General features: G+C 32.8%; 1 protein-coding gene across 1 annotated transcript in view; it reads right to left on the reverse strand.

Annotated features, from left to right (window-relative positions):
* The window catches only part of LOC141345986 (UPF0606 protein KIAA1549), a 71,382-nt gene that overhangs the window by 15,347 nt on the left and 39,611 nt on the right, over positions 1-16,424 (reverse strand). Inside the window, exons 7-11 of the mRNA XM_073850901.1 lie at positions 15,853-16,042; positions 13,945-14,004; positions 13,321-13,466; positions 9,976-10,153; positions 7,590-7,774 (exon numbers count right to left, since the gene is read on the reverse strand). Of these exons, the coding sequence (XP_073707002.1) occupies positions 7,590-7,774; positions 9,976-10,153; positions 13,321-13,466; positions 13,945-14,004; positions 15,853-16,042 (759 nt within the window). The remainder of the gene's footprint in view (positions 1-7,589; positions 7,775-9,975; positions 10,154-13,320; positions 13,467-13,944; positions 14,005-15,852; positions 16,043-16,424) is intronic.

The raw sequence follows: 16,424 nt of genomic DNA on the forward strand, positions 1-16,424 counted from the left end.
GGCTGTAATAGCCTGTCTGTCCGCAGCACTCTGAAAGATTAAATGAAGCGAACAAACACAACAGCAGAGAAAGCTAATTCACGCTGGCTTTTTCAAAGACTAGCAGCAGCCAAAGAAAAACAGTGAAGTCTGAAAGACAGAGATTTAAAGGTACAGTCCACCTAAAATGAAAATACATCAAAATTAATCATTGTATACCGACTTTCAAACCTATATGACTGAAAAAAGTGATTTAAAAAATATATATATCCTGGCTACTTTTTCAATGTAATAAAAGTAATCAAGGACTGGATGCAAAACGTCCAAAAAACAGCATAGAAAGAGTGTTTTTTATGACTCAAGGACCATATTCCTAGTCGTTTAAACCTAGATGATAACTGTATGCGATACAGACTGAAATTCATTAGAGAAGGAATGATTCTGATTCAGATCTGAGTTGGATCTTTCTGTTTCAGTTTACAAAATCTCAGTGATTCATTCTGACTCAACTATCTAGTCGCAACGGTTAAAATTCCAACTTATATGATTCGTAGGGCTTCATATCCACATTCACTCCATGGAAATAAAAAGCCTGGACATTGCTTTTTCATGTTCATGTTTCACAAAAACAATATGTGTCCCTGAACCACAAAACCAGTCTTAAGTAGCACGGGTATATTTGTAGCAAAAGCCAAAAATACATACATTTTTAGGATCTTTTTATGATAATTTTAAGTAAAGATCATGTTCCATGAAGATATTTTGTATTTTTCAACTTCTCACTGTAAATATATCAAAACTTAATATTTGATTAGTAATATGCATTAAGAACTTTATTTGGACAACGTTAAAGGCAATTTTCTCAATATTTAAATTTTTTTGCATCCTCAGATTCTATATTTTTAAATAGTTAATCTCAGCCAAATATTGTCCTATCATAACAAACCATACATCAATTGAAAGCTCACTTATTTGGATTTTCATAAATTGACCCTTGTGACTGGTTTTGTGGTCCAGGATCACATATAGACTTGAGGGTCATTAAACGACGACAGGATTTTCATTTTCGGGTGAACGGTTTCATTGATGCTGAAGAATAACCATTGTTTGTTTTATAATTTTCCAGATCAAACAAACCGTGCACGAGGGGTCGCAGCGGATCAGATTTAATTCTATGTTTCATATACTGCCAGAAAACACAGAAATGCATGAAAAATGCATAAGCTAGGTTCTTTTGTGTCACGCTGTATATGTGTAGCCTCACAATAGAGACGGATTCACTGAAATATGCTCATCTTCTGGGAATAACATCTATTTCTCTGTTTCCCATCACATTCCCTTTCAAATGCAAATGAAGCTGTTTAGACAAATTCTGTTTGTGATAAAGAAAGCTCTTATCTCGTTTCTGTTCGTCTGTATTGCCGCTGTGACCAAATCTAGGCCACAATACAGACGAAGCTGTATAAGCTTAGACCAAATGGCCGGAGATTATTATTGACACATTCAAATACATGCATCTGTTGTTGAGATAACATGTTTTTTTTCCCAATTGCTGGTTATCATTGTCATAAAGGGAGATTATCAGCAATTGGAAACACTGTATCTAGGACTAACTGCTGCATTCTAGAAAATACATCACCATGTCACAGTACTTTAGTCGATAGATACTGTACTTTACAGATACCTCCGGCCTCCTCATACTATTCGACACAGGCTTCTTTATAACTTTCTTGGGGGGTTTTTTGGGCTTTTTTTCTTCCTCCTCCTCCTCCTCCTCCTCTTCTTCTTCTTCTTCCTCCTCTTCTTCCTCAATACTTTCTTTTTTCCTTATGCTTCTGACAGGTTTCTGATTTGGATGAGGGTAATAATAAAAAGTTGCTTGTGTTTCCATCAAGTCAGATTCCAACAGGTGACTGACATGTTGACATTAACTATATTCACACAGCACTATTTTTGATGGTGCTACAAACACATTTAGGTGTGGGAAGCAATGATTCTTCATACTTGAGGAGGCAGCAAACAATTGATAATTATAATTAATCAATTTAGTTACACTTTACAATAAGGTTCATTAGTTAACTACATTAGTTAACATGGACTAAGAATGAACAATACTTCTACAAACAACAAACTGTATTTTTATAAACTAATGTTATCAAAAAATATTAAATAGTGTAATAAATATATTGTTCATTCATGTTAGTTAAAACATTAACTAATGTTAACAAATGACACCTTTTTCTAAAGTTACTGTTTTTTTAAAATACTTATTTCAGCAAAGACACTGAATTGATCTAAAGTGAGTGTGACAGTAAATACCAAGCACCAAATCAGCATATTAGAATGATTTCTGAAGGGTCATGTGACACTAAAGACTGGAGTAATGATGCTGAAAAATCAGCTTTGCATCACAGAAATAAATTACATTTTAAATACACTACCAGTCAAAAGTTTTTGAACAGTAAGATTTTTAATGTTTTTAAAATAATCTCTTCTGCTCACCAAGCCTGCATTTATTTCATCCAAAATACAGCAAAAGCAGTAATATTGTGAAATATTTTTACAATTTAGAATAACTGTTTTCTGTATTAATATGCTTTAAAATGTCATTTATTCTTGTGATGGCAAAACTACATTTTCAGCATCATTACTCCAGTCTTCAGTGTCACATGATCCTTCATAAATCATTCTAATATGCTGATTTGCTGTTCAAGGATTATTATTATTATTATCAATATTTAAAACAATTGAATACATTTTTTCAGGATTCTTTGATGAATAGAAGGATCCAAAGATCAGTATTTATCTGAAATAAAATGCTTTTGTAACATTACACACTATACTATATGTAAAAAATGCTAGAACTTTTTATTTCACAAGGATGCTTTAAATCGATCAAAAGTGTTGATAAAGACATTTATAATGTTAAAAAAAGATGTATTTTTAAGATAAATGTTCTTCTGAACTTTCATCAAAGAAACCTGAAAAATAGAAGCATATCAGAATGATTTCTGAAGGATCACGTGACTGGAGTAATGATGCTAAGAATTTAGCTTTAAAATCACAGAAATAAATGACATTTTAAAACATTCAAATAGAAAACAGTTATTTTAAATTGTACAAATATTTCAAAATTGTATGTTTTTTTTCTGTACTTTGGAGAACAAAATGCAGGTTTGTCGAGCAGTAAAGACTTCTTTAAAAAACATAAAAAAATAAAAATAAATGCAGATTTTTTTTCAAAAAACAAACAACAACTTCTGAACGGTATTTGATATTTTAGCATCTACTGTACAACATAAAAGATTTTGAGATTTAAGCTTTAAGATTTTGTAAGAGAACTAGATGCTAACTCAGTAACCCCTCTAACTGAATTACTTAAAGCAATGGTTCACCCAAAAATGAAAATTCTCTCATCATTTACTCACATTCCACTTGTTCACATACTATGGAAGTCAACAGCTACGGTCAACTGTTTAAATGCCAACATTCTTCAAAATATTACTTTGTGTTCAACAAAAGAATGAAACTCATACCGTTTTTGAACAAGTGGAGGATGATTAAGTGATGAAAACTTTCATTTTTGGTTTAAAACAAATGAATCAGACACTCATGGTGAGTCTTTCTGATTCAATTCATGTGAGTCGATTCATTAAAAGAACCAGCTCCAGAGTCATTTGCTTGCATATCCAACAACAGATGTCAACAGAGACCTACAAAATGCTCCAAACACAGATGACGATGACAGTGACTGGTACTGGGACGGCATTTCTCAGACTGCTGAAGATCTAAGACAAAGAGGAATCTTGTACATCCTGTGTGGGGACTAACTGGACGTCTAGTCTACAGTCTACAGTAGACTACATCTCCTCTACCAGCTTCTACCTTCTTCTCTCTCCTTTCTTCCTCTTCATCATCTTCTTCTTCTTCCTCCCCCTCTTCTTCATCTTCTTCCTCTCCCTCCTCTTCTTCTTCTTCTTCTTCTTCCTCTTCCTCCTCCTCTTCTTCTTCCTCATCACTACTATCTACAAGCTCTTTGCGCTTGACAGGAGTCATTGACCTCTGGATTACTGGTATGGATTTCTGTAATGAGGAGGAGGACTGCACAAGCATGGGAGAGGGTTAAGATGTGAATGGATGTGTGTTAGATAAAGAACAAGGTATAGAGTTAGAGATAGAGAATGAAAGAGAGAGAAGCGCTAAATTGAATTCCAATGTGTTTACAGGAGCACAAATAGCAAATCAGGTGGAAAAACTAGAGAATGATAAGAAAGATGTGAATGATATAATCATGGAACCAGCATAGACAACTCAGTGTGACAGTTCTTACTGTATTTTTACTATATCAAATAAATGCAGATTTTTTTTTTCAAAAACATAAAAAAAAAAAAAAAAATCACAAACCCCACATTTAAGCATAATTTGCCACCAAAATATTTTAACATAGAAAAAAAAACATCCATTACACTATTTTAAAAAAGTAAATTCACCTAAAAAAAATTACAGTTCGGTCATCATTTACAAATCTGCATGACTGTCTTATGCAAAACACAAACTCCAGAGTGCAAACCACACTGGATTTTGGAAGCATGTTCTTTTGTGTTCCACAGAAGAAAAAAAGTCTTTTTAACGACGTAAATGAAGACAAAATTGTCATTTTTGGTTAACTATGCCTTTGTGTGTCAAACCCATGAAATACCGATTTAAGTAAGAGCATGAGGAATAAAGTGAGAAGCAGGCCATTTATCAATTTAAAATCACTGAAGGACTAAAAGAGGTCAATATTGAGAATGTAGATGAGAGTGGGTGTAGATCTTGAGGACTGTGTGCTAGTAAGGTCACATATGGAGTGTGTAATGACTGTGTGTTCCTCATACGAGTGTAGTTAAATCAAGGAGTTCAGACTGAGAGGACCAGCGGGCGCTGTTCTGGATAAGAACTTCACTGCTGAGCATTAGACTTTATTACTGCTGGGACTCAGCAAGTGTGTGTGCTTGTGCATGACAAGTCTGGTTATAGTAGTGAAAACAGCAGTAGCAAGATTTATAATGACTAGTGATGTCCAAATGCATTTCATTGTAAGGACAAGGCAGCAAAAAGCGGTGCTTTAAAGATGATTCAATAGGATGAAATGAACTTGGAAAAGGGATAGTTCAACCAAAAAAGAAAATTCTGTCATCACTTATTCACCCTTAAGTTGTTCCTAACTTGTATGAATTGCTTTCTTCTGTTGATTACAAAAGAAGATATTTTAAAGAATATTGGTAACTAGTTGCTGGTAGCCATTGACTTCTAGAGTATGGAAAAATACTATGGAAGTCAATGGCTACCATCAACTGTTTGGTTGGCAATATTTTTTAAAAATAACTTCTTTTGTTTTCATACAAATTTGAAACAATTTGAGGCTGAGTAATTTTAATGGGTGAATTATATTTGGGTGAAAAAAAAGAATTAATTAAAATAAGAATAATTAATAATAATTATCATATATATATATATATATATATATATATATATATATATATATATATATAAAATAATTATTTAAAATTTTAATATAACTATTTAGAAATAAGAATAGAATATAAAGAGAATATAATAGAATAATTAAAAAAAACTAAATTAATACTATTAATGACAAATATATAACTGAATTAGAACAATAATTTAGAAATAAGGATAGACTAGCAAATAGAATAATAGAATAGACTAGAATATAATTATTTTAAATAACTGAATGAATTATATTAATGAACGAATTATACATAATAGAATAATATCATACATTATATATAAATAAAATTAAATTAGAATAACCTAGAAATAATAATAGAATATAAAATAAAATAGCATAGAACAGCATAATTTTAAATAAATAACTGAATGGATAATATTAATGACAGAATTATATATATATATTATTATTTATTATATAGAATTTAATTAAAATTAGAATAGAATAACTTTTAAAATAGAATAAAAAAGAAGAATATAATAACATGGAATAGAATAATTAAAAATAAATGAATGAATAATGTATATATACATATGTATGACAATACAAAAATATGTATGACAATAATTAATGAAAATGAGATATAATAGAATATAATATTGTACACATATTATTTAATAAAAATTAGAATACAATTATTTAGAAATAAGAATAACAGAAGAATAGAATAGCATGGAATAGAATTATTTAAAATAAATTAATGAATCATATTAATGACAGAATTATATGTAACAGAATATAATATCATATATAATTTAATCCAAATTAGAATAGAATTTATAAAAAGGAAAAGAATAGAAAACAGAACAGAATAGTTTAAAATAAATACCTAAATGAATAATATTAATGACAGAATTTATTTACACACACACACACACACACACACACACACACACACACACACACACACACACACACACACATACATATAATTCTATTCTTCTTATAATTTAGAAATAAGAATAGAATAGAAAATAAATTGAATGACAATTGATGAAATTATATATTATAGAATATAATGTATAAATTATATGTAATGTAATTAAAATTAGAATAGAATATGAATAGAAAATAGAGTAAAATAAAATAGCATAGAATAGAATTTTAAGTACATATCTGAATGACTAATATTATGAAAGAAGTATATATAATAGTTTGTATATATTTCATTTCATTTAAAATTAAAATAGAATATTTTAGAAATAAGAATATAATACAAAATAGAACAGCATAGAATATAATCATTTGAAATAACTGAATAAATAATATTATTGACAAAATTATATATAATGTAATTAATTTCATTAATAGCCTAAAATAGAATCATTTAAAATAATACAAAATAAAACAAAATATATAAGAGACAAGCACATGGTCAGCTAGTCATCTAACAAGTATGTCATTTATGTAATTTTTAAATGTTTTGGTCATTACATCACATCTCTTCACAACAGGTCAAGACGGTCTGGTGGTCTTTCTTAAGACTGACCAGTTGTTCAGAAAACCCACTCATTAGTCTTTTTTGAAAATATGTAGTTTAGCTCATGCCTAGACACAACCCATAATACAAATCCTGGAAAAATTAGTTTGAAATAAACATTAGAACAGATAAACATTTATTTCACTACAAAAAAAAAAAATGACGCAGCGATTTCTGGGAACGGTTGACTCATGACTCAACAAAATGATTGAATCACATCACTGAAATGAACTGTCTAAACGAACAGATCTGCTAAATAAATCAGCCCTCCCAATGCCAAGAACAACTGTGAGTGTAAATAGGTAGAGTAGTGGATAGCCAACTAAAAAAACACATCCTTGTGTATCCAATTCAGATCTTTCAAAGCTGGCTAGCATCCGGCAACAGAGTCCTTCAAATCACTCTGAGAGAGACGAGATAAGAAGCTCAGACTCACAGGAGCCCACCGACTGATTAGCAATTTCACTGACACATCAGCAGACATGAAAATGAAACAAAATGACCTACAGTTGAACTGTACATTAGAAAGAAAGAAGAAATCTCAGGAGAAACAGTGCTTCAGGATCCCAGAATATATTTCATTTGAATTACTACACAGCGTTTTCTGTCTCTCACCTTCTGTCTTTGTTGGACGGTGCTCATGGTGTCTGGCTGGAATTCCAGTTTGTCCGTACGGCAAAGTTTCCAGTACAGGATACTTATTATAATGACGACCACCACCACGGGGACCACCACCCCTACGATTATCCACGTGTTGGTCTTCTCTGTGTCTGAGGGAGGTGAGGCCTGTTTTTCCACAGCTGTACATACACAGGGGTAATAATATGTAAATACCTGTGACTAAAAACAGTATGCAAACTACTGTTCAAAAACAATAAATAAAATAATAATAATAATAATAATTATAAATTTTTATCATATAAAAATTTAAAACATTTTTACGTAATGTCACTTATGCTCATCATTATTTGCACAAGTTGTGAATTATTATTTTAAAATAACTGCTTTCTATTTAAATATATTTAAAAATATATTTTTTCCGATGCAAAGCTGAATTGATCTTTATTATAATTAGTCTTGAAAAAATACGTGCTATTTTAATTTATTTAAATAACTGAATAAATAATATTACTGACAGAATTATATATAATAGAATGTAATATTATATATTATTTAATTAAAATTAGAATAGAGCAATTTAGAAATAAGAACAGAATAGAAAATAGAAAAAGAATAGCATAAAATAGAATCATTTTAAATAACTGAATAAATAATATAATTATAATATTATATATTATAAATAAATTAATTCAAATTAGAATATAATAATTTAGAAAAAAGACTAAAATAGAATAGAATAGCATAGAATAGAATAATTTTAAATAAGTGAATAAATAATATGAATGACAATTAAATATAACAGAATATATTATATATTATATATAAATTAATTAAAATTAGAAAATAATTTAGAAATAAGAATAAAGTAGAAAATGGAATAGCATAGAATAGAATAATTTTAAATAACTGAATAAATAATATAATTATAATATTATATATTATAAATAAATTAATTCAAATTAGAATATAATAATTTAGAAATAAGACTAAAATACAATAGAATAGCATAGAATAGAATAATTTTAAATAACTGAATAAATAATATGAATGACAATTAAATATAACAGAATATATTATATATTATATTTAAATTAATTAAAATTAGAATATAATTTAGAAATAAGAATAAAGTAGAAAATGGAATAGCATAGAATAGAATAATTTTAAATAACTGAATAAATAACAATAATGGCACAATTAAATATAATAAAATATATTATATATTAAATAAAATAATTAAAAATAGAATAATTTAGAAATAATAAAACAGAAAATAGAAGAATAGAATAGCATAGAACTGAATTATTTTAAATAACCAAAAAATAATATTCATGACATAATTACATTGAATATATTATATATTATATATAATTATATATAAATTAATTAAAATATGTATAGAATAATTTAGAAATAAGAATAAAATAGAAAATAGAAGAATAGAATAACATAGAATCATTTAAAATAACAAGATAAATAATATTAAAGACACAATTATAAGTAATAGAATATAATATTATATAAATTAATTAAAATTGGAATAGAATAATTTAATAAAATATTAAATAAAAACAGAAAATAAAACAGAAGAACGGAATAGCAGAATAGAATAATTGTAATATATATATAAATATATAACTTTGGTTTTATGTATTATACCCATGATACATTTTAATCTTACAATATAATGGACACTTAAAAAATACAATTTTCTTAAAAAGAAAAAAGTAGTCTTACTCTTCTTAATGAAAAATATTTTATATTTAGTATTCATTGTTGCTAAATTGTTAGTGCTTTTAAACTTTAAGTAACCATTAGATAATAACAATCTAAACATAAAAGCATGCACAATTAAATATCTAAAATCTCAAACATAATTTAGAATGATTACATACATATATACTGAATGCAAACATAAAATTCCACACACTGTATAGTGTTGAATCCAGTAAAGAGCAAACAACCATAATTTGAGTTTGTCCTGTTTTTCAGTTCACTGTAATTAGAGATTTGTGCTAAAATTCAAAGCTCTAAGATGTTATACAACAGGAAGCGACTAAATTTAGTCTAATGAATCTAATGTTTATGCTGTGGGTGATGCAGTTGTAAGCCTGCCACATAGAAATGTTACATAAAAAGGCAGAGCTCTCTCTCGAGATGTCTCGCTATCTGAACTCACCTCTGATGTTTAGAGCAGTAGAAATAAAAACACTGCCACAAAAACCACTGCCTGCTACGCTACCATAAATCAAAATCATTTAAGTGATCATTTCATTATTGTTTTTCCCATTATAGTCTTGGTTCATTGCAATGTTATGTTATACAGTTTCTCTCCCACAGATCTTTTTCAACTGAAAGAATTAAAAGTCTGAATGCTCACGCTGTGCTAATATTCCCTGGATGCGGTATCCCATGATGATAGCCGCATGCTGCACGTCAAGGCTGTTGAACATGTTGGCTGTGGTTGCGGCGGGAAGTCTCTGTCCGTTAGCTCCTTCCACAAAGTAGACAATCTCCAGAGGGTTGTCAGGGCCCACAAGACGAGTGGTCTGTACAATCTGAACAAAGGAAAAAAGGCAGTTGACAATTTTTGATGTGCAATTCAATTCACTGTAATGTCTTTTTTGCACTTTTTAATGTTGTTTAAAGAGAGACTTGAATGCCTTAATATAATGTAAATTACATGTAGTGGAAAACCCAGGAACGATTTACGTTATTTTAAAAAAAATCCATTGTTTTATACACATTTTGGACTGGCTGCAGTCGGTGAGCTACTGGCAACTTGGAATACAACTCAGAAAATAAAATACTGATATGATACCACATTAAGCGGATTTGGTTGTAATTATCAGTCAGAGGGGAACATTCGAAGCAATGCAGCCCTGATACTTTTGAGGCTTTAAGGCAGAGACAAGAAATGCTAGATGCCATCCTGGCAGGATGTAAACATGTTACGCTTGTCATGACGCCGCAGCCACTCTATTTCACTCTATACAGTATCTGGTGGCGTTTAGACTCCTTGCAGAGAAAATCAATGCTAAGGTATTTGGTTTAAGCCTATGCTTATTCATCGCCACCTGTAAGCTCTTTCAGTTGCTGTGGTCACCTTTATCAGCATTTTATTTTACGAGTTGTGTTGTGGTAAAAATAACAACAGGTAATGCCAGTTGCTCACCGAGTGCAACCGTTTCACATCATTGAAAAATTTGCACCACCCATAATTTAAAATATCTATATTAAGATGTGGATTTTTAAAATAACGTACATTTTTCATAGGTTTTCTACTACATATTTCAGTAAGAGATATAATCTATGTTATATTAAGCCATACATGTCACCTGTCGCATGTGCTCATCAGATTTTGAGTTTCTGTTTAGGCTTTAAAGGCTTTTTGGGTATATTTGGACAGGCCCCTTTTCTAAACGACCCTGTTACAGCTTCCCAAACAGTAAATTTCAACATTTTTTTGATAATTATTGACCTAGAGAGTCCAGAGAATTGCACTGTGGTTTTTTTCCAGATTGACCAAAAAACCTATGACTGGTTTGCAAAAGTAGGTTTCTAACACTTTCTCAATCCTTTAACAAACTGGTTGATTGAAAGCAGTGGTTCTAGAGGCAAAGTTGTTCAGAAAGAGAAGGTCTATCCTATAATACGAATAATGTGTGAATAGACAATGGTTTACACCCCCTAGAGGCTGATTTCTTTTCAATTTTTCAAAGGCTGTTAGGGTCATGAGTCAAATATGCCTGCCAAGTTTTGTTCTGATCAACCTTGCTTAATAGGTGCTGAACGTTCATCTGCTTATAGTGGCCATGTTTTTTGAGATACGCAAATGTCCTTATAGCCAATAGTGGCACTTTGGACCATAAGTGTGCATATCGATTTTCACATTGATTGGACAAACGTTCGCGTAGTTATGGCCATTTTATTTTCCCCCCTCTTATAGTGCCACCAAGTGGCCAAGCACTGTGACTCAGATTGAGCTTTTTCATAAGCGTTGTGAGTTTAGAAAAGATATTTCATTCCATTGAGGAGTTATAGCCATTTTAATAAAGCCAGCCCTACCCCTTTTAAATGTTTTGGCATCCCTTTGTGATAAAGAGTCAAAAGTTAAACTTTTTTTGATGATTATTGATATCCGCTCTCCAGAGAATCTTCCTGCACTGGTTTGGTTCTGATCGGGCGAACACCTAGGACTAGTTCGCACCAGGGCGACGGAATCTGAGATGTGTGTTTTATCCGTGAGCCAAGGATTCCAACGACATAAGACACTTGAGTCTGCGGCAAACAGTTTAGGAGTTATGAGTGATTTCATACTTTTGATCGCTGTAGCGCCCCCATCAGGCCAATTGGGCCGAGGCTTGGTGGCGTTGTAGACGGTGAGAGTACTACCATCCCTCCAAGTTTCAAGTCTCTACGACTTACGGTTTGGTCTGCACGATCAGTTTTATGTGGAAATTGCTGATTCTTGGCCACTTTAACAATTACAATAGGGTTTTAAAAATATTAACAAAAACTATAACGCTATATAAATAATACCAACACAACACTGACATAAACCACCTTTATGATACTTTATATGAGTTATTTGCTTTTATATAGCGCTTTTAGAGCTTAGCAGCCCCAGTTCGCTTTTACTTGCATTTAATTAAAAAGACTAGATATTTTTCAGAAATTCACCTTTTATGTTCCACAGAAGAAAGTCAGCCATACACGTCTGAACCCGAATTTATCTTCTTGGCCAAATTATTCCTTTAAACTTTCAATTCCACATAATTCTTCCTAACACGCAAACACATTAATTAGAACTCTGAATGGGTTACAATTAGCTTCATAAAATTTAAACGTCTTTCTGACAAAGACCCAAAAAGGCTTTCAGAGGGACTGAGAGTCTAAAAGATGACTCTAATAAATGTTTCTAGTCTCTAGGGTTACTGGGGTGGAAAAACAGCGTGGTAATGTGTGGGCTTCACCTGAGCTCGACCTACATTAAGAGCCCAGAGTAGTGAACCCTCACTGGCCAGGGACGTTAAAAGCTCATTTTGAAAGTGCTGCTACCTCAGGGTGCATTATGAGAAACAGTACAGAGGACAGCTACACAATGTCATCATAACATCCAAGTACATCCGAGCTTTGCAGACTAGATTCACTTTAAGAGTCCTTACAAGACATTCCAGAATTCATCACCTCTCTAAAAATAGAAATGACATCACTGAGCATCATTAACACAGCTGGATTCATTCTCAGTTAATTAGCGGTCATTAACGGACTTCGACTTTATCAACACATGTCACTTAGAAACCATAAGGTCAGCTAGTTTGCAATCAGGTCACTATAAAACGAAAACATCTTCTCTACGTAGGAAGAACAAGCAATTAATGGTTTAAGAATCACTCTAGCTGTCTGCTAGCTGCGTTCAATAATTTATCTGAGATTGCAGCTGGAGTATGACGCGCCGACAGGGGTGAAATGGTTGTTTTTGAGTGGCTCTGCAGGCCAGGGATGAATAGGAGGGTGTTGCCATGGATACTCCTTGTCCCTGAATGATGATGATGTGCGGAGGGAGAGCAGGTGTGGGGAAGCGCCACAAAGACAGAGACTGATTAAGAATCCGGAGAGGCATTATACATGCACACAGGAAGAGCTCTATAAATGATCCAATGAGCTCATGCGTGGAAAGCGAGAATAGAAAATATAAGGTCACATAAAATGATTTACAAACCTGCACGCTGTTGTTTCCCACACTAGTTGCTCTCTTAAGGCGACGGCCCGTACCCAATGCATCGCCCAGCAACTGAGCCAGTCTCCTCTCAATCGTAGCCTTGAAGATCTTGTCACTCACGCGCTGGTCCAACACTCCCAACAACACTGAATGTAACGTGTAAAAAAATGACATTACGGCATTGAAATTACTCATTTGATACTCATCTGAATATTTAACACTGACATATCTGTGACACTACACTACTGTTCAAAAGTTGCAGTTGGTTCATTTTGGAAAGAAGCCTCTTATGCTCACCAAAGCTGCATTTATTTAATACAAAATACAGTAAAAACAGTAATATTGTGAAATAGTATTTCAAATTCAAATAACCGTTTTCTATTTTAATATGTTTAACGTAATTAATTTCTGTGATGCAAAGCTGAATTTTCAGCATCATTACTCCAGTCTTCAGTGTCACATGATCCTTCAGAAATCATTCTAATATGCTCATTTGATGATCAAGAACAGCATCAAATGTTTTTTAGAATTGATGAACAAACTCAGAAATGTCTTTACTGTCACTTTTGATCAATTTAATGCATCCTTACTAAATAAAAAAATATTAATTTCTTAGGTCAATACCTGTTCTAACCCATGAGGAACGAAGCAGTTGGGTTGTGTTCAGCTCTGGATAGTGGAAAGCTAATAGTGCAGAAAAGGGAAAAAATCAATTCCATTTTCATTACAACATATAGCACCACACTGAAGCTGATTTCTAGGTAGTTGAAGCTGGTTTAAAAGCCAGAATACCCGTAGATAGGCCACTTTGACTAAACTGGTGGGTGCCCACAGTCTAACCCTGTATGACCACCTTAAAGTGATAGTTCACCCAAAAATGAAAATTTTGCCATTAATTACTCACCCTCATGGCGTTCCAAACCTGTAAGACCTTTGTTCATCTTCGAAACACAAATTATGATACTTTTGATGATATCTGAGAGTTTCTGACCCTGCATAGACAGCAACGCAACTGACACGTTCAAGGCCCAGAAAGGTAGTAAGGACATTGATAAAATAGTCCATGTGGCATCAGTGGTTTAACCATGATGTTATAAAGCAACAAGAATACTTTTTGTGCGCAAAGAGAACAAAAATAACAACTTTATTCAACAATTTCTTCTCTTCTATGTCTATCTGTGACGTAGAGCGTCCATCTCTCTTAGGGTGTGTTCACACTTGTAGTTTGTTTGGTTCATTTGGTCTGAATCAAAAGGGAAAATGATACATTTGGTCCTGTTCCATTTAGAGTTCACACTGGCATTTTTGACAGCGAACCTAAAGATACCAAACCTAAAGGCGTAGTGATACGTTCACAACCTGATTGTGAACCTCCTCGCTGCTCTACGTTTGACCTCTGCTAAGTTTTGGATCCACCGCTTGTTCCCTTCGAGAAATGTCACATAGTGTCGCATCTTGTCATTACTTTCTGTTTTTGGTTCGTTTAGAAGTATTTGGTCCTTGTTGCATTCATATTTCAATCGAACCGCACCGGAGTTCATTTGAAAATGGTCCGAGACCCATCTTTTTAGCGGCCTCGGCCCACTTGTTTGGTGCGCACCAGGGGTCGGATGGCAGTGTTCACACTTACTCAAATGACTAACAGAGCAATTGCACCAGAGTTCGTTTTAATCGAACTAAATGTGATAAGTGTAAACACCCTTAGTTAGTCCTCTGTATATTCTGGTTTAAATAAGTAAAGCTGGGAATAAAATTGCAAGTCATCCTCTCTGTCGAAATCTTGTTTATGAAGACCGTTTTATGTACAACATGCGTTGTCTTCTGCTTGTGAACAAGGCACAGCACATCCAGGTTCTATGTCACAACACCAGCTCCTGCATCAGCAGCAGGGTTGCCAGGTTTTCATAACAAAACCTGCCCAAATGCTACTCAAAACTAGCCCAATAAAGTTTTGTTTGGGGGTAAAATACACGTTTTTTGGCGGGCTTCCCTGGTAAAATGCAAATTCCAGGGGCTAATATCAAGTTATTGGGGTTGCTTCAACCCGCGGACATGAAAAACAACCCGCAGCAATAGTGTTAAAATAGCAGTAATGTTAAAATAGCCCAATTCCACGGGAAAATTGCAGACTTGGCAACATTGATCCACAACACGCATCAAGAGCGCATGGCTGAGACGAAAACACATTTTTGAATAAAGTCGTTATCATTGTTTTCTTTGTGCACAAAAAGTATTGGATTACGGTTGAACCACTGGTGTCATATGGACTATTTTAACGATGTCCTTACTACCTTTCTGGGCCTTGAATGTGTCAGTTGTGTTGCTGTTTATGCAGGGTCAGAAAGCTCTTGAATTCATCAAAAATATTTAATTTGTGTTCTGAAGATGAGCGAAGGTCTTACCGGTTTGAAACGACATGAGAATGAGTAATTAATGACGGAATTTTCATTTTTGGGTGAATTATCCCTTTAAGCTGTTGTACAAGTGCAAGTGTATTGATGTAATTATACAGAAATTAGTGTGTGGACTCACGTTCTGCAATCTGCTGTACAGGGAAGCCCAGGTAGTAGCTGTACTCAACCACACTGAGTTGTCGAAGCTGGGAGCTCACCTCTGTCCCCGGCACATACCCTCGGATATCACGCACAGCAAAGGTGATCTCAACTTGAACCTTCTGCTGCCGTGGTGCCGTGTCCACAGGAGTTGTAGTGATGTTTAAAATCTACAAAACAATTCAGTCTCTAAGGTACAATTGTGTGAAACTGAAGCAATTAGATGTAAGAATCAGAGACTCATTCTTCAGCAAGGTATTTTAGAAATTAGCAACATCCAAAAGACATATGTGACCCAGGATCACACAACCAGTCATAAGTAAATAAATAGGAATAGGCAGGAAATTTACAAAATACATTCATGGAACATGATCTTAATATCCTAATGATTTTTGGCATAAAAGAAAAATCGATTATTTTGACCCATACAATGTACTGTTGGCTATAGCTACAAATATACCTGTGCTACTTAAGACTGGTTTTGTGGTTCAGGTTCACATATTTCTACAAGATGTATTTTAAAAACCAAACATAACACACACTTTATCCTTG

This window comes from Garra rufa, chromosome 11 (assembly GCF_049309525.1).
Source record: "Garra rufa chromosome 11, GarRuf1.0, whole genome shotgun sequence".
In the NCBI taxonomy this organism is placed as follows: Eukaryota; Metazoa; Chordata; class Actinopteri; order Cypriniformes; family Cyprinidae; genus Garra; species Garra rufa.